Source organism: Suillus discolor (assembly GCF_016758755.1).
Source record: "Suillus discolor strain FC423 chromosome Unknown F5147scaffold_107, whole genome shotgun sequence".
Lineage (NCBI taxonomy): Eukaryota > Fungi > Basidiomycota > Agaricomycetes > Boletales > Suillaceae > Suillus > Suillus discolor.
Genome location: NW_024541354.1, coordinates 44,316 through 68,567, shown reverse-complemented (window position 1 = coordinate 68,567; position 24,252 = coordinate 44,316). Strand labels below are relative to the sequence as shown.

The window sequence follows — 24,252 nt, the reverse complement described above, 5'->3', positions numbered from 1 at the left end:
TTATTAGTGCTCCAGCGTGATGTACTGTTGTATTTGAGAGGATACTGTACTTACTTTTCACGGTACGAACGAAAGAGTTTGCGGTAATGTTACCCCAAAGCGGCATACCGGCATCTGCCAAATTTCAAACTCCTCGCTTCGCCTGCCAAATCACTCCGAGTTCGACCAGTCTGACTACGTCAATAAATTCTCACCATCTCAAATTGACGCATAGTCAGACTGGTTACGAGTCTACATGGTGACGACAAATCGTGATATCGAGAGGACTTGTCACTTGTGCATGATCAACTACCCGCACGTGACTAAGGCGCTCTGATTTCAATTTTAAATTTGAATCCACATAGTACTGAACTGGCACTTTCGCTACGTAGCGTACGTGGTATTTACAACGTGTGTGCACCTTCTTGCGCCATCATCGATATCCAATACCCTTTTATTTTCTATTAAGACTTTCAACGATATCATGTGTTCATAATTCCCACTCTATCCACAGGAATGACCACTACCTGGTGGTCGCGATTAAGCAAGCAGCAAAAAAAGCACCAGGATGACCATGCTTTCGAGTCACAGCCCGGCGAAAAGTATCAGGGGATTCACAAGCTATCCAACGACGATGCTGACCTGACTCCTGGAGAATTGACCTTTGAAGAAGGTGTGGCTTCTCGCTATTCCTTCAACCAAGTTGCTGTCTGACATCATCCAGATACTGCGGGAGGCATGGGTCGTCACCTTGGTGTAATGTCTTGCACTCTCCTTATCGTTGGAAATGTTATCGGCACCGGTATATTCTCGACTCCATCTTCCATCCTCTCCAGTGTGGGCTCAGTCGGCGCTTCTCTCATGCTTTGGGTCCTCGGTTTCTTACTTAGCTTCTGTGGACTCTTTATATGGCTTGAGTTCGGCACCATGTTTCCTCGAAGTGGCGGAGAGAAGGTATACCTCGAGGCGGTCTACAGAAAGCCCAAGTACCTCGCCACAATAGTATTTTCTGCCAACGCTATATTACTTGGATTCACTGCGAGCAATTGTATTGTCAGTCATGTCTTTTTTGTGTGTGAGTATTTGGTATTAAAACTTAATTGCTCCGTCAAGGTTTTTGCCAGCAAGTATGTATTTGGGATCTTGATGAAACGACTCGACTGATATGATGTAGCATCTTAGTTGCTGCTGGTCGACCCGCAAGTCGCTGGAATGAGCGTGGAATTGCACTTGGAGGTGTGTCTTCTACCCAATTGACATGTCGCGGTCATTTCATGGCCTCTAGTCATATTCTTCGTAACTCTTCTACACGGATTGATCCCTAAGACCGGCGTATTGATCATGAACGTATGCAAGCTTTCATTTTTACACTGTCATCATATCTAACATCTTCTTTTCAGTTGCTCTCGATGTTCAAGATCGTAATTCTGGTGTTCGTTGTGATCACAGGCTGGGTAGTTCTCTCTGGAAAAACCCGCGTCGCGGATCCATACTATAATTTCAGAAACGCATTTGCGGGGAGCTCCACGAGTAGCAACGACGTGCGTTCAATGATATTCCTAGATGCCCATATGCTGATCATGATCTTCACAGTATGCTACCGCCACATTTAAAGTCCTGTACGCATATTCGGGATGGTCTAACGTGAACTACGTGATGAACGACGTCCGCAATCCAGTGAGGACGCTCAAGATCGCAGGCCCGCTCGGTCTTGGTATATGCACCGTTTTGTACTTGCTTGCGAATGTGGCATATTTCTCGGCTGCAACCAAGGTGAGAACTGCTTTGTTATCTCCACGAACGAAATACTGAATAGTATCGATAGACGGAGATTGATGAGTCTGGCGTTACTGTCGCTGCCTTGTTTTTCGGGAATGTCTTTGGTTCTGTTGCGAAGCGTGCGCTATCGGTCTTCATTGCCCTCAGGTGAGCTCGACGTCCTGAGTTTAAGGGTTTCTTGACTCATTGTCTTCATGACAGTGCTATTGGAGTGAGTCCTATGTATTTCGTATCATGATCTCTGTTTGATGATGGGACATAGAACGTTATCACTGCGGTAAGTCGAAGGATGCTATGGAAATGTGTAGCTCAGGAACTTTTTATCTAGACTTTTTCTGCGTCACGAGTAAACCAAGGTTCGTCATACCAAGCATCGTAATTCTACTTAGCTTATGCTTCAATTACAGAGCTCGCAAAGGAAGGGATACCTTTTCCATTCGGAAACAAATTCTGGGCTTCAAATTGGCCCACTGGGAAGTCCCCACTTCCGGGATTGATAATCCATTTAATACCCTCCGTAAGCGTTACCCTGGAACCATAATATCAATCTGAAATTGGTTTTCTAGGTTATCGTCATCATCGGCCCTCCCCCGAACATCGCTTATCCCTTCATTTTGGACATTCAAGAATACCCAAAGCAAATTATCAATTTCTTTATTGTCATTGTACGTCTTTGAACTCTTTTCTCGTGTTTCTTATCTCTTGATGCCGCCAGGCTTTGTTCTACCTGAGATGGAGGAAGCCAGATGCTGTTCGGCCATTCAAAGGTGAGAAAATATGTCGCTCTTCCTGTGTGGTACATCAATGCGTATGATGTAGTATGGTGGCCTCTCGCTGTATTTTTCTTAGCTGCTGCTTCCTTCCGTGAGTTACCAATCTACAACTCGAACACTTTCTTTCCCTGACAAAACCTCCACTCAGTCCTCATTGCTCCCTTCCTGAAACCATCCAATGGCGTTGGCGACACCCCACCACTGCCATATTACCTGTACGCTTCTCCCGGAAATCCTTATCCACACGTCCCTTATTCTCATCCCTCGCCTGTCGTATAGGTACTGTCTCGTAGGAATCGCTGTCATGTTCGTAGGCGTGCTGTACTGGGCTGCATGGCGAATCATGCTGCCTAAGGTATTTGGCTATGAGCTTGTACCGAGGAAGGAGAGGTTAGACGATGGGACTTTTGTCACTGTAGTGAGCATTGGCTTTTTATTCTCTGTCTCCTGGTTTAGCTCACGGATCTTATTTTCAAGTTTTCGAGTAAAAAGATGCAATGATTTGGAGGTTGATTGGAAGTGCTGGTAAGTTGGTCTTTGTATTAATTTAGTGCGATGTTGTTGTAGTGGTGATCATGTACTTGACATGCGTAGTTTATCATTCATGTATTCAGGTGTAGTACTACTAGAGTGTAGAACGGACCCTCGCCGGTCAGCTCTACTTTCTGGTATGTGCCGCCTGAAGTTCTTGCCAACACTGCGTTTTGAATATCTGACCAGTCAGTAATCCCGTTGGAATTCTGGTCTCTTATGACATTTTCTGCTTGAATTGATGGATGCAATAATGTTGTTAATGGTGAAACTGATACTATATTGGATGATATGTGCAAGTCTACGCGGTTGAGTACGTGTTCGAATCATGATATGCCAGCGCACCACACCACCTACATACGAAAGAAATATGCATATTGTACGTCCCTGCACCAAGTGGGACGCCAAGGACCGTTTTTCGGCCTAAGTTCGAACGAGGGAGCGTGTGAGGTGTCAGTCCTGTCCGACTGAAAGGGAAGTATTATTGAGGTGGTCACGGTGAAAAATGATATTGGGTGGCAGCTCTAAGGATGTGCTTGTCTAGGATTGTGTAGATGACATTGTTCAGAGGTCTTGAAATACTATGGCGCGAGTCTGTATAGTACTCATAAGTTACAAGTCGGACAAGCAAAGAAAAAAAAGGTATAGTGAGAAAAGCGAGAATTGCCAGCGCGTTTCATTATGCGAGCTTGCTCTCCCTCAGTTTCGCTTGTTGCACCTGCGTCAGGTCATGGATGTGCCCTGCATGCTAGATGCCGCCTTGTCACTTTGACTTTTAAAAGCACTGGTCAGGGCTACTGATGACGTTCACGGGGTTTGGAGGAGTCGCTGTTGTTACTAGGGATCCGCACGGGTGAACCCCCGGGTGTCGGCAGGTCAACCCGCACCCGCACCCTGAGGTAAACCCACACCTGCAGCAAGGGTACGGGTTGCACAGTGGGTAGCGAAGTAAGGACCCGGGGTACAACCCATCAAGGGTGTACCCGCGGGTCATAGATCCGCCAGTGCTTAGCACATATGTCCAGCACACGTCAGCGAATGCTGACGTGACTCGAACATATGTGGATGGCACAAGGAGGAGTGGAGGCACAGCGCGAATGACGGATGCGTCGAAATAGACGCTGATGTCATGGCAGGTGGTGTGTCGCGTACGATTGAAGTCGAAGGTGAGCGTGTCGAAATGGGAGATGGTGGTGTGGTGGCACGAGAGTGTGACGTGTCGGGCGTCGCGTCCTCGTTGCAGAAAATGGGGGCAGAGTCAGGACGGCGACTTACTGACAAGATCCTTCCTTCCTCCTCTTTTCCTTCTCACTTCCTTCTCTTTCCCTTCTTTCCTCGTCCTCGTATCCTCTGTATGTGTCCGAGCCACGCCAGCATTCGCTGGCGTGCTCTGGGCACAGATGCTCGATGCTGGCGGTTGGTAGCATGAGGTGGGAGCTGCTGGTGGCGTCCTGGATGGAGGTGGAACTAGCCTAGTTTTGTGATGCATCAAGCTTGCTCATTGTGTGATGCATCAGGGATCTGACAATGATGCATCATCTGTCCGGTACATATTTTGGCTGTGCTGTCCATATTTGGCACTCGTCCGTCCATATTGAATATTGAGCGGGTTAACCGGTACCTTGCTTCCCTTCTCCTTGCTTCCCGCTTCTCTTCTCGTTCCAGGCCTTCTTGCTTACATAATTTAATTATTTGACAGCCTGCATCGGTAGGCCTCTTACCAATCCAGTCATGCTCCACCTTGACTCTGCCCGCCTCTTTCCTTGCCCAGCCCTCCATATCTGCACTTGCTAGCAGTGTGATATAAAGTATCCTTCAAATGTCTTCACAATCCCCGTCTTAACCTCAACCTCACAGGCTTTCAGCTCTCCGCAATCACCATCTCCACCAGCAGTGACAACCCATTGACCAGCCCTTGATACTGCCGCCGCATATACATGCTCCTCACGGACACCCTGCACTTCCTCAATCTCCTCGCCTGACTTCAGATCCCATCGCCGAGCAGCCTTATCCTCATATCATTTGCTGGCCGCATCTGGTAAATGGGACAGATTGAATCCATGACCCGCTGCCCATTTTCTTTTGTTCACAGTGACCCAGATATACTACCACATGTATTGAGTATATAACTAGTCAGAAACGTGTGTGTATGCGTCATCGCGCTGCATTGTTGTCAATGTCCAACTTCTTAATACATTTGAAAGCCACTGTGTCTCCCGCATTCCATACAAACCTTCATTATGGACAGTGAATCGAAGACAGTTCCCTCTGCGACCCGCAGCTGCAACAACATTGAACGGATGTTAAGGTTTGATGCCACACTGATGTTGTTCTTGCATTCTCGTGGATTGAATAAAATACTGTTTTGGACGCGGAAATGAGATACATATTACAGGATGGTCGGACCATAACCCGCATTCAAATTTTGAACATAAGTCTAATAATTCCCAACCGTGCGGCAGCCTAGTGTGACAAAGCCATGTTTGAACTTTGTGAGGTTCCGAAATCACAAGTGCTTAAGATCATGGCATTAATGTTAGAGCAATATTTGATGTATTAGTTTTGGTCCTACCAACTTGAGTCAAAAGTCGTTGGAGTTTTACTTACACATCTGTATACTACTAGTCACTGGTGCCACCTTCTCGATCTCTCAAAATTTCAACCATCACTCGTCACTCTGACTCACTCATAGCACATGGATGCACTAAACTGCATTCATAAGCCTAATCTACAACAACCAATATATACTACTGCGCCATAAATAATCTGTAAACTCGAGCCGCCGTTATGGTCTGACCACTGCAATAATTTGATTCAGATGCAACCATGGTCCATTTTTGTCTGTGAACAACATTGTTCCATTCAACACTTATCTTCAATCTACTACTTTCTCAACCCTCATAGGTATGTTTTTAATGCAATTCCATCTTTCATTCAAATGATTTTCACACAGCTATGTCTTCCAATAGTGGGACCAAGTTGTTTGGAGTCGAGGTGTTTGTTGAGTAGTCTAATAAGGTGCGTGGTCCATCCGCTACAGGTACTATCTTCATTAACTGCCAATGTTCACTCCCTTCGCCATTCTGGACAACACCCAACACCTGTAACCGCTCCGGTCCATTACTCAGACCCTGCAAGGCTCAGCGGCACTAGGTGAATACTGCATGACAGTATTATCTGATAACTGCTAATACTACCCAATCCTATCCCTGCACCTCAGCACATTCCCTCTCACACACTTGCTGTTCTTGCTGGCTGGCTCTCGCTCGCTCACTGTCTCTCACACACCCGCTATCTGCTCTCGCCCACTGTCTCTCGCCCACTGTCTGCCCTTGCCCGCTGTCTGCCCTTGCCCGCTGTCTCGCACTCGCCCGCTGTCTGCTCTCACTCGCTGTCACTCGCTCACTTCTCATAGATATACCTTTCTCGTCTGGCGTCCAACACGCAGGTTCACTCGTGCCACATATCCGCCTGTGTGGCTGTACACTGTAGAAGCACCTACAACCCAGAATCCAGATGGGCCTGTTATAGGTAATTTTTTGCATTTTTGTGTATGCTATCTGTATTTGTGACTTGATCAATACCTGGAATATATCACATCTAATTGTGACTAGAAATGTGTGAGTGAGTGCCCTAAATGTAATATGCCCGCTCCAAACCTGCTTGCAAATCTCCGTATTTGACTCATTTGGGATATGTCATCGGTCAAGTGGCTTAAAATGAGATCCATTTTGAACAAGGAAGGTACCAAATAGAAGCTCGGCAAAGTGGAAGGCACAATGCGAACTGAGATTTGACCAACTGAATATTAGATCTTCATATATAGGTTTCTTGGTTGTCGAGGACCAAAAAAGAAATATCATTGACTGAAAGTGCTACAGTCTACAGACCATAGCCCATTAAAGGTCTGCTAACTTGCACATTCTGATGCATCAATGATGCATCGGAAAGCTTGGTAATGTACATAGTTGATGCATTACCTATCACCTATAACTAGCAGAATTGATGCATCAGCCTTACAGGGACTTGTGGACGTGACTCGAACATATGTGGATGGCACAAGGAGGAGTGGAGGCACAGCGCGAATGACGGATGCGTCGAAATAGACGCTGATGTCGTGGCAGGTGGTGTGTCACGTACGATCGAAGTCGAAGGTGAGTGTGTCGAAATGGGAGATGGTGGTGTGGTGGCACGAGAGTGTGACGTGTCGGGCGTCGCGTCCTCATTGCAGAAAATGGGGGCAGAGTCAGGACGGCGACTTACTGACAAGATCCTTCCTTCCTCCTCTTTTCCTTCTCACTTCCTTCTCTTTCCCTTCTTTCCTCGTCCTCGTATCCTCTGTATGTGTCTGAGCCACGCCAGCATTCGCTGGCGTGCTCTGGGCGCAGATGCTCGATGCTGGTGGTTGGTAGCATGAGGTGGGAGCTGCTGGTGGCATCCTGGATGGAGGTGGTTGTTGCTGTGGGAAGGGAGCTGCTAGCGATGGTGGTGGTGGTGCCGGCGTCGAGGAACGTGTGAATGGTGGTGGTGGTTGCTGGCTGAGGGTGTCCGTTGACGTGCTTAGTGGCGTTAGAACGGGTGCCAGAAGAATTGGCATGGGGGGTGTAGCGAGTGCTGCCGAACGCGAGGATGCTGGTGGTGGCGTGTTAGCAGGTGAGTGCTTGGTGGTGGTGCCGGTTGTAGCGTGCATGCGGGAAGTATCGCGTTTATGGAAGGCACGGGTATAGCTGGGGTACGGGTAAGAGCGCGGGTCTTAGAATCCCGACCCGTACCCGTACCCCAGTAGTACCCGTACCCATGACCCGCGCAGGTTACCCGTACCCATGCAGATCCCTAGTTGTTACTGCTTTGTTTGTCTCCATTTGCGGTCTTTCCATGAAACAATAGTTAATTATATGTAATTTCAGATCTTACATGAATGGAAACCCTAATTAAAGTTCCAACAGGATGAATTCTGAACTTTGATCGTGTAAGCCTCATACGTGCTACACAGCTATATTTATATTAATAATATTGCCTGGCCAATGCACGCCAAGTAGTACTAGATGCTGACTTCAGGTTGGGTATTTGCAAGCCGGGTTCACACACTGCAATTATTATAAGGCTATACCAATGCTTCTCTGTGACTCAGTCACATTTATACCTTCCCCCATGGATCCTTCAGAGATAAGAGAGAAAATCGGTCACTTTCGAATCCTCATTGTAGGAAGAGCGAATGCAGGAAAAACTACAATTCTACAGAGAGTTTGCAACACACAGGCCAATCCAGAGATATACAGCAGCACTGGAGAAAAGGTGCGTCTCATGATGGTAGTACTAGGAGGATGGTAGTGACCCATCAATATCAGATCGATCTTGCAGTTTTAACCGCATCCAGAGAGGTGGGGTGTTCTCTTAGTCGATGATATGAGCTGACTTTTTCTCAGCATGGACTGCACAATATCGAAAATGAAATGGTGTTTGAAAGCAATCCAGGATTCATCTTCATGATTCACGTGGTTTTGAGGCAGGTGGCGAATCCGAATTTAACCAGGTAAAGGCATTCATCGTGGACCGTTCTAAGGAAACCCATAGTGATGTGCTGGCCCGGCTTTGGCCTGGCTTGAGGCGGCTTTGGCTTTTGAAAATCTCAGGCCAGGCCGCGAGCCAAAGCCAGGCCAAAGCCATGGCTTGGCTTTGGCCCAGCCACGGCTCATAGTGGAGGAAAGTTAGAATATACATTTAGGCATCATGCTCGTCATCACCATCTTCTGTTACAGTGACATGACGGACTCGTTTTGCTGTTTTCAAATGAGTAAAATGTATACATTGACGGAAGCAAAGGAACGCACATTTTGGATCTGTGCGGGCATTTTCATGCTCATCGTCATTGTTTTCAATGTCAGTATCAAAAATCTCTTCAACCTGTGCCCTTTTGTTGTTCTCAGGAGCAAGTGCAGACAGTGTAGTGTTGGGGGAATGAATTTGGTTTTCATCAGCAGCAACTAGTTGGCGTTCAGTGGCAAGTTTTGCAGCTTCAGCGGCACAGAAGTCATTGATTGCTTTCATTTGGGAAGGGAGGGCCGCCTTCTCTGAATGCTGGAGAAGTGCAGCTATAGGTTTTGTTTTGCGCACCAGGCGTGCAACAACATGAAGTTCATCTTTGTTGTCTGTGTGAATTGTACTGACCATCAGAGGCTAGTGGGTAGGGACAGAATGTGGTGAAAAATGTCAATTGGGGGTGCGTGACACTGTAATGAGCAAGTACTTAGTAAACTAGGATAGAAACATAAAAAATTAGCGGATCATAGGAATAAAGATTTGCAATATAGACAAGCACAAGCCGATGTCAAAGTGTCGCTCACTCATCCTGCTTTTGGTTGTGCCCGCACAGCTTCACTCTCCCCTTGTACCTATCTCAGATCCTTCGGCCTTCAACATGGTGAATCATTCGGACTCTAGCACAGGAAAACTTGCTCATATGCAACCACTTGATGGTTTGTGTGGCGAGGGAGTTGCGAAGCACAGCTGACTCAGAGGCTTGAAAGGCAAACAAGTTGCTGGTAACAAATGTGCCTATGACATGAAAGTAAGTTATGATGATGCACTTATATTGACGTTGCAACTCACCAGCACCATTTTCTGACATGGCTTGATATGATGATGACATAGTTGTCCGGAGAAACAAAAATAGATGTTAGCAAATCATCATTAACCGTGCTGACTAAGTACCAAAAGCCGCGGCCTGGGCCGCCGGCTTTGGCTTTTCAGTACCTCAGGCCAGGCCAAAGCCGTGGTCAGGCCATGATCTTTGGCCTGGCCCACAGCCTGAAGCCAGGCCATGCACATCACTAGAAACCCAAATGAAAAATCAACTCCATGCGATCTGGTAATTGTACTAATTCGTCAATTGCGACATGCGCTAACTCACGGTTTCAACATAGGTACTGTATTCCAATGGATGAGGCAAGTAGGTCATTCACTGAAGGTGAAAGAAAAATTTTCTCTCAGTGTGACACAGGAAGCAGTAAGCTTTCACATCCCACCCTCATCGATGTTCGACTGATGCGCAGAATCACAATTCTCAGTTCCAGTGATCGTGGTGTTCACAAAATTTGATGCCCTCTATGATGTCGCATATGCACAACTGAAAAAGGAAGGAAGATCTTGGAAAGACGCTCGAGAACTGGCCTCAAAACATGCTGAAGAAACATTTCCAGATGGACCACAATGGAAATTTTTCAAGGATGTCCGATGGCCACCAAAGTGTTATGTATGCCTTCCTAGTAAGTCAGTTTATGGTTGAGTTGTGATACATGATGACCATTGATACATTAGACATGGACGAGGATGATGCGGATTGCGGACCACTTATCGAAAGCACGGCTGGAACACTGGATAATGAAGTACTGAGGCAATTATTCGTCTTAACCCAGCAGACCAACTTGGAGATCTGCATGAAATATGCAGTTGAGAGGTAAGTACCCACAGTCTCAATTACCTGCGGGGGTTAGCGACTGATGTTGTCCAGAACACTACTAAAATACATTAACTCTGTAGAGGCAACAACATCCGAGGGTCAGTGGATGATAATAGGGATATTTGGCACCTGGATTCCACATATTCGGGTAAGACTATTTCAAAGTTTGAAGGTTGCTCTCGTTCACGTTCGGTGTTTACTTGCAGGTAGTACGTCTGTTAATCCTCCCTCCAAGCTCGAGCTATGCTGATCGAAGTCGTCGCCCACCATTTGCAGGCTGTGAGTGTGTCAATCCTCCTTCGAGCTCGAGCCATGCTGATCGAAGTCGTCGCACACCATTTGCAGGATGTGAGTGTGTAGATCCCCCTTCGAGCTCGAGTGATGCTGATCAAAGTCGTTGCCCACCATTCACAGTCTGTGAGTGTGTCGGTCCTCCTTCAAGCTCAAGCCATGCTGATCGAAGTCGTCGCCCACCGTTCGCAGGGTGTGAGTGTGTCGGTCCTCCTTCGAGCTCTAGCCACGCTGATCGAAGTCGTTGCCCACTGTTCGCAGGCTGTGAGTGTGTCGGTCCTCCTTCGAGCTCGAGCCATGCTGATCAAAGTCGTTGCCCACTGTTCGCAGTATGTGAGTGTGTTGGTCCTCCTTCAAGCTCGAGCCATGCTGATCGAAGTCATCGCCCACCGTTCGCAGGTTGTGAGTGTGTCGATCCTCCATCGAGTCTAAGCCTTCTTGAATCAAGTCATCGCCCGCTGATCCGTTGATAGGACGTGAGTTCATGTATTATTTGTTGCATTCAAGCATCCCTGACTAATTGTCTATTGGATTGGCAGGAGGTCAGTACATTCATCCTCTGCTGAACTTGAGCTGCTGACCAAAGATATCGTCGATCCGTTGACAGCTTGTGAGTGTGATCATCCTCTGTCGACCTCCTGCCTTCCTTATCCATACAATTGCTGATTTATTGTTAGGATGTGGGTGTATTGATTTTACCTCTCTCTCACTGACTGAACACAACGCCGCTCCTTTAACAGATTGTGAGTTGCTTGATCCACCATCAAACTTGAGCCGTTGTAAAGAGTAGATTCTATGTGGGCGCTACAAAAGTGTTACCTTAAGACTCAGAGTGCGAGTGAGATGTTCGTCCCAAAGAGACTGCCTATAGAAATGCTCCTTGATATAAAGCAAGGGATATCTTGTTAAGATCGAAGTGAGAGAAGGAAAGTTACCAAGAGTGCACTCGGTGTTCCGAGGATGTGTCCGAAGTACTGAAGTACTCGTCCGAAGTGGTCCGAAGGTGGTCCGAAGGTGGTCCGACGTCAAGAAACAAAGGTCCGGAATTGCACGAAGCGTCCGAAGAGCTTCCGATGAACAGCAATGGTTCCGAGGCAGAAGTACGGCATGTATGTCGAAGTGTAAGACTTGCAAGGTAAAACCAAGCAAAGCCCGTCGGGAAAACTAAGAGATAGCGAGATGCGAAATGGCAGCAGTCAGGCCAAACAATTGTTCTGAATGAACAAGAAAGATCAATTGCGCGAAGTACGACTATCCGAAAGTGACTCTACTGACTATGACTCATAGCAGGGAAAGTGAAGTGGAGTGCAAGTAGCTAGCGAGGCAGATTATATCCTACAGCGTGAAAGTCCGGAAACTGCATAGGCGAAACCAGTAGCGAGATAAGACATCCGAAATGTAATAAGACTCAAGGCGAGCCGCTACAGAGATATGCATGTAATAAGGCGCAAGATGTGCTTGTTATGCATATAACCAACAGGCCGACAACATATGTGCCCCTAAACATAATCAATAACAGATAACCAAGTGGAAAACTCACCAGCGAAGTCAAACAGACACGGACGGGACATGGTACGGAGGATCAGAACTGTATACAGGCCTCAGAAATGGACGGACGACCTTCGGACGACTCGGACGAGCGCACAGAACTCTCGGAAGGTAAATGGAGTGTCGAGGAATATGTGTGTGGGATACTTATGGAATTGGCAGGATACGAGCCCAACGCCAATCCGAGTGCTACACCGTACTAACCGAAGACATCGTCCATCACAGGACGTAAGCGCATCAATCCGCAGTCGAATTGGAGCATCGCTGACCAATAAAATCGCTGATCCCTGTTGACAGTTTGTGAGTCTGTTCATCTGCCATTGAGCTCGAACCTTGTTGACTGATGACATTGCTGATCCGTTGACAGTTCGTGGGTCTCTATCCTCATTGTCATTCGAGCTCTAGCTTTGCTCACCAATGACATTGCTCATCCATTTCCAGGGCGTCAGTGTGCTGATCCTCTATCAAATTCTATATTTACTTACCATTAAAATCGCGCATCCTTCAATAGAGAGTGAGTCCATAGCCTTGCTAGCGAACGAGATCACTGATCCATCGATAGGAAAATTTCCGCGATGATCACCATGTAGAGATACAATCTAGGTTGCTCTCTGTGGTATATCTCATTGGTTATAGATTGTACACACATTCTCATGTTGCGAATCTGCTAGGCCTCTGGCTTATCACCCTTGGAGAAAATTGTTCAGCTCAGTTGTGGTGAATTTTGAGGCTATGTTGCGATGAACCTGCTTATTATTGACCATTTAGCTGTTGTCATTATATTTGAACACTCTTTCTATATTTTTGACAAGTGGTGCTATCTTCATCACCAGCAAGAGTCTGTTCCCTCTTTTTATGGCGCTCTCAAGCAGTACCTGGCATCTGTGCATGCAGATGCTGTCAGGGAAGCTGCGATTCCTGCTTGGATGGCGAAGTTACCGTTTAAACCCTTGAAAAGAAAGGCAAAAGAAGCTTTTGAACGCTCTCAGGCAAAGGAGAGAGAAGCTTTCAAATACTCTCAGGTAAAGAAGAGAGAATCTTTGTGCTCTCAAGCGAAGGCAGAGTTAATCAAGATTATTCTTGAAATCACTTTAAATCATCGCCTGCATATGTTTCACCGTCATGTTGTGGCAGCACTGCCGCTGATCCACCTGTCTTCAGCTAGACCTTAATGTCGGACAATGCAACACACCATCATGATCAATGATACTCCGGTTTGGAGAGGAGCGGAGGTGTCTGGGCTATGGAGGTTACTTGAAATGTTTGTTGAAGTAGATTCAGGATGTGGAACTGTATGAAATAGTTATATATGGCGTGTATGTGTTTAGAGAATGTTGGGCACCCTCAGTCGAGAGAGCTAACCGCCCTTGATGTGCCTCTCAAGTATCCGTGGTACGAGTACGTTGTGTTCCACAGCTTGTCCAACTTGTGACATTTTTTTCCTCAAAAGATATCCCATCTATTGTTTTAACCTTACACTCTGCGTAGACACGTGGAATCAAATGTTTCTGATAAGATCGGTAACTCCAGCTGGTGATGAATGAGATCTTTGAAAAGATCTGGCTGTGAGTGGAAGATAGCCTTCGAACTCGATGGATTTGAGCACCTTGGAAATGTCATTATTTGAGGGACAACATGCAATGTGCAGATTTATGAAGCTTTATAAGGTGGATGGATCGTTCCCTCATCATCATTCAGCGTTGGCCACTCGGCCCTGAGTCATTGTGCATGCCAGTCAAAACCCAACCTCTTATGATAGGATATCGATCGCATGGATCAGAACCTGGGGTCTAGATGCATCTTCCCGAGGGACTGATGAACAACGCCATCGTGGAACAATGGAGAAACTGACTTACAAGATGTCAGCATTGGATAATTCTGCAGCGTTGGGTGTCACCTATGCCATGGCTCCAATCGGCTCTTATTGTATCATGTGTGTCTTATAAATACGCGAGCGCGTCGAAATCGGTACAAACTAGAGATCGTAGCATGGAGAATAACAGGCGCTGGAAATCGCTCTAGGGGCGGTAGGAGTCAGAGGTCCAATGCAAGATATCCAGGATCATGCAGTTCCGCTTCTTGGAGAGTTCTTTGATGGCCTTGTCGCTCAACTCATCGAAAAAGGTTTCAAGTTGGTCCATGCTCGCTGTGAAGTATGGGAATACGTGTCCGAATCATAATATGCCAGCGCACCATGTACACCACCTACATACGAAGGAAAGATTCATATGACGAAACATATCTAACATAGGGTCACTGACCCCAAGGACTGCAAAAAAAGTTTACGCAGTCTTGAGATGTTGCACACCCCGAAGCTCTCTACTAAATGCGTAGCACCAGCGCACGATGCAGAGGACTGTCAACAGGCACAACAACGCGACAAGAGCGATGCAACCTTGCAATAGGTAATGCATGTCTAGCGCTAGCGCATTCGTTGTCGCAGTCAGGTTTTCCACGAGCAGTGCCAAAGTTGCGCCAACATCCGAGGAGAGTGTGTCGGTTTTCTGCGTGAGGCGCTCGACAACGATGGTCAGGTCTTCTACGAAGAGCGTAAAAGACGCGAGGGTTGTGGTCATGTCTGAGGAGAGGGTGTCTGTCGTCTGCGCGAGGCGCTCGACAGTAGTGATTAGAGAGTTTACGAGGTGCTTCCCGCCCAAGCTGTCTATCACTTGTTGGGCGATTTCAGCATTGAAGACATCGATGATTGCCATTGATTGAGGACGTTTGTGAACTGGTGGAGGCTAGGATATCAGCATGAATTGTAAGTGAAAACTGTATCACTTGCTCAGTGTAGGGGCCAATTGTGGGTTGATGAATCCAAGTAATTCGAACGCGGCTGGTGGGAGTCAGGGACGTCATTTCTACAGGTCGAAGCCATGCACTTACACTCATGGCCTTTGCACCGCCTCAGCCTTGACTTGAGTGTGCACTTGAATCCATATGCTTTTTGCCTGACTGGGATCAACGGCACGCATGCCTACACGTGTACCAGTAGCATTATAACCCTACGGCACTTGATTTTTTGAGATGCGCTCACTAATACCCTCGGCGTAACAAACCTGAGAAAAGTTTAAATCTTGATAGTCACATCGTCACATGAGGAATAGCCTCGGACCCCATCCTGTACATGCAGAACGCTGGCTTCCATGTACACGAGACACTGATATTAATACTAACACGCACATGACAGGGGAGATTGCGACTGATCAGGTGCTCAGCGTGTTGGACACATTATTATGATATATATACCGAGTCCTTCCCATCATGATAGCACACTAGTCCCACAATGCAGCCCACTAAACAAACACTCCCAATCGGCGGTCTCCTCGTCGACGTTTACTCCCACCCAACTTCAACCTCTAGCCCTACAAACCCCATCCACGCACTCTTCTTCCTGCATGGCCGCTTCGACAGCGCACAAGATCAATATATAATTGATACCATTAAAGTCATTTTTGATGAGAGTTATGGATCGGGTGCGGGAGAGAGGAAGAAAGATCTTATCGTCATTGCTTTTGTGAGTCACTTTTTGCCTCGTCTTCTTAGGAAAGAAAAGGTTGATGGTGGGTCGGGGAAAAGGATCACAGGAACCACGGGACGAGACTCGTGAACCAGCAGCGGAATTTCGCATGGAGCAAAGAACCGGCTGAGAATAATGATCAGCATGCGTACGTTGCTGTCCATTCATACCATGTCATAAAGTTGACAACGTCCCCTCATTTGAATACAGGGTGGACATGTATACCATCCAAAGTATGTTCAGGTCACAACCGGTACTAAACGTGAGTCGTGAATCTGACCCCACTCGAAGCTGGTACAGCACAAGACGTGTCCTTCTTAATCGACCACCTTCCTTCCTCCCTCTATCCCTCGGGTGAGCGAACGATTGTGGAATGGGGTATGGGCGGTGTGAGTCTTGGAGGACATTCGACGTGGATTGCGCTTTCTAGAGGTACGTATCCAGCTCATCTAGCAAATTCATCCACACTCACAATCCCTTAGAACCCCGCCTCACCCTCGGAATCCCCATAATCGGCTGCCCCGACTACATGAAACTGATCTCTCGACGCGCCCAATCCTCAAACATCCCCCTCTCCTCACCTTACTTCCCCACTTCCTTTATGACATACGTAGAAAGGCACGACCCTGCACAACTAGCGTACCGCGCAAAAGACGCTTCCAACCCGTTTTTAGGGAAGAAGGTGTTGGTGCTTTCGGGGAAGGAGGATAAACTTGTGCCGTGGGTGGCGTCGGCTGAGTTTGTTGAGGGTCTTGAAGTTGGAGAGGGGGGTGTTAAGAAGGTTGTGGTGGAGGAGGGGGCAGGGCATGAGTGTACGAGTGGGATGCGTAGGGAGGCTGGGTTATTTGTGAGGGAGTGGTTGAGGTTGTGAGCTGATGTTGTTTCATTTTTGGGACGAGTTTTATTGAAGGATGTATGATGATTCAGAATATGTTTGTAATTATAGTATGATCTTGAAGCAAGCTATAACCTTGAATGGTCACTCTTATCACTTCCCATGCATGATGCCATACTGCATGATGTCCATGTCGAAAGCGCGACTGCCGACGAGTTCAGAAGAGCCTCTAGAAACTTTGCCGACAACGATGAGGGTAGGAAGCGCTCTTCCACTATCTCTGGAGTTGTATTAGCGAAGGAACCACAGCGACATACATCGACACAATAGAGTTCTAGAGACGTGTCTTTATCTGCAGTGTTGGTAATTGCGCGAGCGTTGATGAAATAAATACCGTCTTCGGGTGGCAGAGAGAGGCACAAAGCCATCCATCTTCCAGAACCGTTTTCTCGCCTTCAAAGTATAAGGAGTAGAATTTGGATGAGCACGCAAAGGCCATGATGACGGTAGACGAAAAGCAGAAAACTTAGGAGAGAAAGAGGCGGCTGAGATCGAAAAGGAGACACAAAGATCGGGAGCACAGGGGTAATTAGAGTACAGGTGGCGCTCAGGTGGAAATTTCCGCGGGATCGAATGATATGTTAGATGTTTCAAGTATGTGTCCCCACTAATCATCCTAAGATCCACGCGTGTTCTGTATACAAATCCGCTGCCGCCTCTCTTAGTCTGGTGATCACAGCGTGCTCTGTAGTTGCGGTAGCTGCAAGTCCTAGAAGTCGGGCGTTAGACCAGCTGATCGAGACTCCATGTGTCATTAAATGATGATCATATCGATCTAATAACACATGGCGTCTCGAGCTGATGCTGCCACTCTCGAAGACAACCATAAACGCGAGAAAATAGAACCACTCACCTTTCCCCACAACCTGGGTCGCGACAGTCCTTTCTCCTCTTGTCCAGTATGTGTTTTGTTGTCAATGTATCAAGCTTTGTTCAACCGGGGTGGACTTACTCGCGCTGATGACCTCAGCTTTGAGCCTCTTGGCGCTGAGGAAGCAGACTGAATGTAACGATGCCACGACGGACCCGGCGGGCACTGAGGAGCGAACGGAATGGAAGCTAGCAACGCCTGCAGAACAGGGCCAACGTTCCACGCCCGAGCCACCACTAGGTCCCGACCTGGATAAGAGCGACCACCGATACTCTGAAAAGGACATGATGTCAGCAGCGGGCTAGAAGATCAAAGTGGAACGTACCCTCTTATCTCGCCCTCGAACTTACGAGCCGCGAGAGATGATGTGAACCGGGGTGCCTAGACCATGGTGCGGGCCAGTACAACCGACCGAGGAGATGCTGAGGAGGTACAGGGCGGAGAGAAGTCAAGCACCCGAGAGCCCCGGCGAATGTGGCCACCAAACGCACTCAAAGAGGGTCGGATGGACCCAGGTCCTGTCCACTGTACCGTCCACGCCGCGAGCGACGCCCAGGAAGGGCAGCAGCTATGTTATATCGTTCCATTATGATGTCTTTTCGCGTCCTTGAATATTGGAGGTTTGCCTTCAACACCTGAGCGGTTGATGTCGGTTAGTAAGGCAGATAAGAATGTGGCGAGAATAAGGCATACATTTTGTGTCCTGTGGAAGCTCGCCTTCAGACCTAAGCGCAATTGAGAGAAAGCCAGTGGTCTGGCATATACGGAGCACTATGAGCAAGAAACGTACCATGTGGCGTCAAACTGGCAAGACCAATGCTGGTGGCGAAAATAACAAGGATACCATCAAGATTGCATTGGGATGCTTCCAAGTCGCACGCCACATATCTTGCTGGAACGTCCGGAATGAGGCAGGAAGACAAGGAGCTGTGAAGATGAGAGAGAAGAAGAACCGGATGAGAGAGTGAAACGGGACTGAAGATGTTTATATAATACAGCACGGCGGCTGACATTATTTGGTTGTCGACATTCGACGCGTCTAGGACGCGCCGGTCACGTGATGTAAAGTAACAGCGTCAAACACGCATGAGCGTCTGGGATTCCAGAAATACATTCGGCCACCTGTGGTTCCTCGTGCTAGTGACATCATTATACAATGTAAGGGGGCAGTTCTGTGACGTCCCAGAACTTCTTTACACCTGCTGTTCATTGGTATTGTTTGAGTTAGTCGCTTCCGATCTAGTAGAGTACGATTCGTCGAGGTACTCTTCCATAACCCTCCTTTTGCATGCTTCTTAGGTTTTGCGCCCGTGCATTGCTCACCGAAGAATTCGGCAAAATTTGATGCGATGATTCAGTGACAATGCACAAACGAGGTAAAGGGCTTAGGGTTCGTTGCGAAGAACTGGGAAATGAGGTAGTGAGTGCAGAAGTACTGCGTCGATACCCGCACCTGATGATCGCTGTGAGCCTTTCACAAACCTGAAAATGACATAATAGATGTCTTAACAAATAACTTATTGTGACAAACGGTTTTGGATGTTAAGGCTGAAGCTGAAGCAGACCAAGTCGTTGCTGTGGCTGTCGGTCACCTGCACAGCATGGCAGTTCAGGGCAGGTTACACCGGCACAGCGACGGCCGTAGTATGGAATGGTGTACAGTCTAGCCATACAGATGTACAGGCTCAACATAATCGATCTCCACAGACTGAAGCCAAGCTGTGCTTCCACGACACTGTTCAAGGGGTTCGGGGCCGTCAAGAATCGACACTTGTCGGGAACGACATAGCCCCACAGCATTGATGGGATCACCGGCCGCACAAAATCCAGACGCATATACGGGGGAGCTTCAGTTACTTGTTTGGTTCAACTGATGGCCCCAACACTAGTACTTGCACTCGCCCTCGCATCGCTTGTATCTTTCGTGGTAGTGCAATCCTTGCAAAAGAAGAGAGACACCAAGAAGCATCCTTTACCCCCTGGTCCTCCACCTCTCCCTTTTGTTGGAAATGTGATCGGAATCGACCCAGATCATCCATGGTTAGCATACTCGAGATGGGGAACTGAATATGGTGCGTAGAACCTCCGACACGTGGATCTGGATGTACTGAATTGCGACACAGGGGAAATCGTTTACTCCCGACTCTTAAGTCAGGATATCGTGATCATCAACTCCGAAAGAGTTGCGCATGACCTGCTCGACCGTCGTTCACAGAACTATTCCACGAGACCCCCAGGGCTTGTGCACCTTCTTGGCTTGTGAGGTCCTTCTATCCTTTGATGTTCCTATTGTTAAACGAGTCCCAGTTTTGCTCATGACTACTCCTCTGTCTTTCTACCCTACTCAGACAAGTGGAGACTTCGTTAGTATATTGTCCCTTCGAGTTTTGTTATCGCACTTATCATGTCTTTACAGACAGGAGAATCTTCCATGAAGCATTCCATTTAGAAGCATTGTCATCCTTTCGTCCGATTCAAATGCGCAATGCTCACAGTTTGATACTAAACCTACTAGCCTCTCCGGAGGTGTATGGAACCCATTTACACACGTTAGCAATCTCTGTCTTCATGTATTGCGTGGCTGAACCATACTTTCTACGCAGCTTCAGCACGTCTATCATCATGTCAATCATGTATGATTATGCTATAGCGCCCGTTGATGATCCCTTTCTTGCGCTCGTTGAACGCTCACTTGAGATAGATGTAAAAGCACTCAGGCCCGAGGTCGCAGCTGTTGTAGCAGAGTTTCCCATATGTGCGTATGACTTCGATCAGCCGTAGTTCTATTCTAATGCACTGACAGTGAAAAAAGTTCCTCCTTGGTTCCCTGGAGCGAGCTTCGTAAGAGATGCTATAGTCCAGAGAACCCTCGTTCCCATGATTATGGACATGCCATTTGAACATGTGAAGAACAACATGGCAAGTTTCCAGTGCCTTTTGTATCATTTAGATTAGGCTCATGATGATCGATTCTCAGGCTGCGGGGACGGCTGCACCATCCGTAGTGTCGGATGCATTGAAACGTATACCAGTCAAAACACAAGATGAAGGGGAGGCCGCTGTTCTTGAGCAAGGAATCAAGGAATCCAGTGCATCTGGTTATGCTGGTTCGTGACAATTCTGCAATGGTTATTATGTTTTTGACGTATCTCTACTCATTTTCTCCGCACTCCCAGCCGCCTCAGAAACTGTATACTTTGACGCGATTTCTATTCTAGCCATATACTGACCAAAGGCCCAGACGACGTCCACTTTATACGTCTTCCTGCTCGCGATGGTTCTATATCCCGAGGTGCAAACACGCGCGCAAGCAGAGATTGATTCCGTCATTGGGGAAACTCTCGAAAGATTGCCCGACTGGGATGATCGCGCTTCTATGCCCTACATCAATGCCATCATACTGGAGACGCTGAGGTGGTTCCCTGTCGTCCCTCTGGGTCAGTACTCTTGACTCATGGAACTCCGGTTAGCACGGTCACTGACTGTGGATTTAGGCATTGCACATGCCACAGTAAATGACGACATCTACGAAGGTTACTATATCCCAAAAGGTCAGTCTATGGACTGAAAACCCTATCCCTCTTCTAAAACTGTTTCTTAAGGGGCTACCGTAATAGCTAACGCACGGTGATTCATCATACCAAGTGAACAAAGATCATACATAACCATTTCTTCTTATACAAGGTTTATGGCGCGCGATCCAGATAAATTTCCTAACCCAACGAGGTTCATACCCGAGCGTTACATGTCAAAAGTCGCAGTCGAAGAGCCGTCAACACAAGGCCCTGATGACGTTTCCTTTGCTTTTGGATTTGGAAGGCGCATTTGGTACGAAGTTTAGAGTTTTGCGAATAGACGGGTTTGGCTCACCTTTCAGCAGTGTTGGACGACACGTTGCCGATGCTTCTTTATTCGCCGCAGTTGTGGACATTCTAACTGTTTTCCGGTTGGAACGTGCGCCAGGATGGAATGTCGGGCCTGATGCTGAAGGAGTGAAATGGACGGGAGGCTTAACGACGTGAGTCATCCTTGAGGATCCCTATATTTTATCTGAGGCAGCCGATGCAGGCACCCTGTATTCCCGTGCATATTCACCCCTCGCCACACGAAGGAAAGGGTATCGCAGTTGCTAAAAATGCAATGTTGAGAGCTGTGCGGGGGGTGAAATCATGTATTACCTTGTTTTTTAGTGTCGCTGGCTTATGTTATCCGTCAGTATACTCAAGTTTGACGCCATCATGCATCATGCATCAGGCATCAAGCTTTATTATCTGTGCCCACCCTCGCCCGCCGTCATTTCCCCGACGATTGGGTACTTTGTTAATTGTACCAGCAGCTTTGAATTATCTCTCGCGGGACTGATAGTTGGGCTTTCGTGTAGATAGTAATACATCCTCTCGTGAATTACGCGATCACATGACCTGCACACGCAAGTCTAATTAAGCGGAGTTCGAATACCCGTACTATCACTGAGTACTGGACGCTTACAGTTCTCTACGTGAATCAATCATCTGCCCTATCTGATACCTCGCATGCAGCAAAAAAAATGAAGATACAAGGCCATTTCAGACGTTTATGCTGATAGTATCATATCCCAGGCAGTTATTGACACGGTACGTGTCTCAGTTAAAGACAACATCTAAACTATTGTTTCCGTGGAATAGTATGTACACGCATCAGCGCGGTGTATGTGCTACGAAGGAAACTGTGGAGACTCGAGAGAGACCTTTCTGGATCAAATTCAATATGTAGAAGAAGCTGGGCAGGCAAGGTAAGATAAACGTTCTACTTTGCAGAGTCAGGGAATACTAATCAATACCTTATCATGTCCGATATTCACTCAGGCTGGAAATGCCTTGGTGGCGCAATATTCCGGAAATAATCCTTCATTGCGAAAGTGCATTTATGTCGAAAAACAAGAGGGTCCTAGAGATGGAGGACGCTCAACGGGCCCGAGTCAGCATCACATACTTTATTGTATCCAGAAAGCTGCTTCTTTCAATCACAAAGCTGAGCGGAACGAGTTCATCAGCGCATAGTGGCAAACCGTTGTCTGTATGTCGTTCTTCCTTGTTGTTTATTGTGCATTACTATAATAACAACTACGACAATAGGCCATCCTACCCTCTGGAAAAACGGTGTCCGTGACAGCAACGCTAACTTTAGCAATCTAATAGTATACTGGACCTCGTGCGGTCGAGTGACTGACGTCTTCAGCAACTTCGACTTACCATCGACTCGAGATATTCCTCAATACCAGGAGTGTGCAAGGACAATACCTTTCATGGCGCTTGACCTTCTCAGTGGTATTACGGAGACGGTCATAGAAGGCAAGGTCAAGTACCTGTGTTAGCACGACGTCGAGTCATTCATATTTGTCCTCACCTGGGTCTCCTCGTTACAAAGATGGCAAGCTCCTGAGAAAGGGAAGGTCGTTCGATAGATGGCCAGAAGTGGATGCCGTTTCAATGCCACGACAAGAGAACTGGCTTCTCAACACCACATCATCATAACATGAGACCCTCGCAATCTCAAGAAATCGGGAACTTGCGCTCTCGTGTCTTCGTTCTCTCGCCTTATTTAATGCGGATGACCCTGAACGCACGGTGGATGACCAGGTCGTAACTCGGACGTGACTCAGGGAACACATACTTGAGGTAACTTTACAGCGTGTGCTAGTCACAGAGTTTGCATGCAGTCTACCCAAATTTCTTATTTTCGGGATGATATAATCCAACTCGAAGCTGAGGTTTCTTAGGACGATTTTACGAAATTCTTCTGCCGATGATCACATTATTTGATAGGGTCGCTCTCACCTGGGAGCTTACGGTTTATGCTTATCCGCGCTTATGCTTATGCCCCAATACTATTCCAGTGTCGGTGGATTATTGATTCTCGTGTCATAAGAAAGAAGGGATCGCTTCCCCCTCCTATTTCCGATGCCCACTGGTCTCTGGATATGATATGGACCTTGCTGTCAGACGTCGAGAAATACGAGAATAGGCTTGTTTTATTCAGGAAGTGGGACAAAGAGGTGAGTGACCATAATACCTCAGGTGATAAATGAGTTCTTCGAGTGTTATCTTCCTGCTGACGGTCCAAATTCAACGAATACATGATCAAGATCTGCTATAGTCATCGAACACCGATCATTTCCTGCCCAACCAGTAAGGGCCAAGGAGCAAGAGTCGATCGGGTACAAGGTGTTATACACTTGCCTGGCGGACGGCGCACAATATGACTAAAGAGCGGTAATACAACCCTGGATTTCTCTCCGTGGGTGATGATCTATCCACCCAATAACGCAATTTGCGATGGACAGATATTATGACGATGTAGCAAAATCTGGAACACGAAGATGGGCGAGTCCGCGGTGCATGCTGCTTGCTCAATCTTACACCTTTTTCATATCTTGTGTATGTATGTATGTATGTCTTCTCCTTCCATGATCGTATTCTTCTGTGATCATAGGATATCTCCAGAACATCCGACGCCTATGCAAAAGTTTGATGTGATTTGAGCAAGAAGTCATATGCATATAAGCGATGGAAGGCGCATTACCGAGTTGCAAAATTGCCACCGATTACCCCACTTCCCCGCGGTTAT

At 47.3% G+C, this 24,252-nt stretch overlaps 6 protein-coding genes across 6 annotated transcripts; 5 read left to right on the top strand and 1 right to left on the bottom strand.

The window, feature by feature from the left end:
* Positions 1-359: 359 nt before the first annotated feature.
* Positions 360-3,330, top strand: F5147DRAFT_841056 (amino acid transporter). Its single transcript, XM_041444344.1, has 19 exons — positions 360-652; positions 704-1,032; positions 1,093-1,106; positions 1,154-1,215; positions 1,265-1,326; positions 1,380-1,520; positions 1,573-1,752; positions 1,805-1,905; positions 1,960-1,969; positions 2,021-2,035; positions 2,087-2,114; positions 2,166-2,275; positions 2,325-2,423; positions 2,474-2,525; positions 2,578-2,622; positions 2,680-2,746; positions 2,811-2,949; positions 3,009-3,056; positions 3,126-3,330. Exons 1-18 carry the CDS (start codon positions 496-498, stop codon positions 3,030-3,032), a joined length of 1,635 nt encoding a protein of 544 aa, XP_041286074.1. The 5' UTR covers positions 360-495; the 3' UTR covers positions 3,033-3,056; positions 3,126-3,330.
* A 3,844-nt stretch (positions 3,331-7,174) lies between these two features.
* Positions 7,175-7,789, top strand: F5147DRAFT_658277 (uncharacterized protein; the record flags this gene model as incomplete). The annotated part of the gene is made up of 3 exons (XM_041434413.1): positions 7,175-7,216; positions 7,475-7,715; positions 7,746-7,789. The coding sequence occupies 3 exons, from the start codon at positions 7,175-7,177 to the stop codon at positions 7,787-7,789; spliced, it is 327 nt and encodes a 108-aa protein (XP_041286073.1).
* Positions 7,790-14,508: 6,719 nt separating this feature from the next.
* On the bottom strand, positions 14,509-15,393 carry F5147DRAFT_841054 (uncharacterized protein). The gene is made up of 3 exons (XM_041444343.1): positions 15,247-15,393; positions 15,146-15,196; positions 14,509-15,091 (listed from the first exon to the last, which is right to left on the bottom strand). The coding sequence occupies exon 3, from the start codon at positions 15,069-15,071 to the stop codon at positions 14,643-14,645; it is 429 nt and encodes a 142-aa protein (XP_041286072.1). The 5' UTR covers positions 15,072-15,091; positions 15,146-15,196; positions 15,247-15,393; the 3' UTR covers positions 14,509-14,642.
* A 97-nt stretch (positions 15,394-15,490) lies between these two features.
* Positions 15,491-16,862, top strand: F5147DRAFT_725221 (Alpha/Beta hydrolase protein). Its single transcript, XM_041439107.1, is given in 7 exon segments — positions 15,491-15,550; positions 15,641-15,877; positions 15,940-16,028; positions 16,091-16,111; positions 16,129-16,132; positions 16,174-16,312; positions 16,363-16,862. The coding sequence occupies 6 exon segments, from the start codon at positions 15,647-15,649 to the stop codon at positions 16,749-16,751; spliced, it is 873 nt and encodes a 290-aa protein (XP_041286071.1). The 5' UTR covers positions 15,491-15,550; positions 15,641-15,646; the 3' UTR covers positions 16,752-16,862.
* A 414-nt stretch (positions 16,863-17,276) lies between these two features.
* F5147DRAFT_764485 (uncharacterized protein) lies at positions 17,277-18,614 on the top strand (the record flags this gene model as incomplete). The annotated part of the gene is made up of 4 exons (XM_041440711.1): positions 17,277-17,674; positions 17,703-17,935; positions 18,049-18,218; positions 18,370-18,614. Exons 1-4 carry the CDS (start codon positions 17,561-17,563, stop codon positions 18,612-18,614), a joined length of 762 nt encoding a protein of 253 aa, XP_041286070.1. The 5' UTR covers positions 17,277-17,560.
* A 905-nt stretch (positions 18,615-19,519) lies between these two features.
* On the top strand, positions 19,520-22,058 carry F5147DRAFT_841052 (cytochrome P450; the record flags this gene model as incomplete). The annotated part of the gene is made up of 14 exons (XM_041444342.1): positions 19,520-19,718; positions 19,770-19,905; positions 19,954-20,009; positions 20,063-20,195; positions 20,250-20,401; positions 20,450-20,565; positions 20,624-20,753; positions 20,823-20,836; positions 20,888-21,083; positions 21,141-21,197; positions 21,249-21,273; positions 21,331-21,474; positions 21,527-21,664; positions 21,715-22,058. 14 exons carry the CDS (start codon positions 19,520-19,522, stop codon positions 21,791-21,793), a joined length of 1,575 nt encoding a protein of 524 aa, XP_041286069.1. The 3' UTR covers positions 21,794-22,058.
* Positions 22,059-24,252: the final 2,194 nt, after the last annotated feature.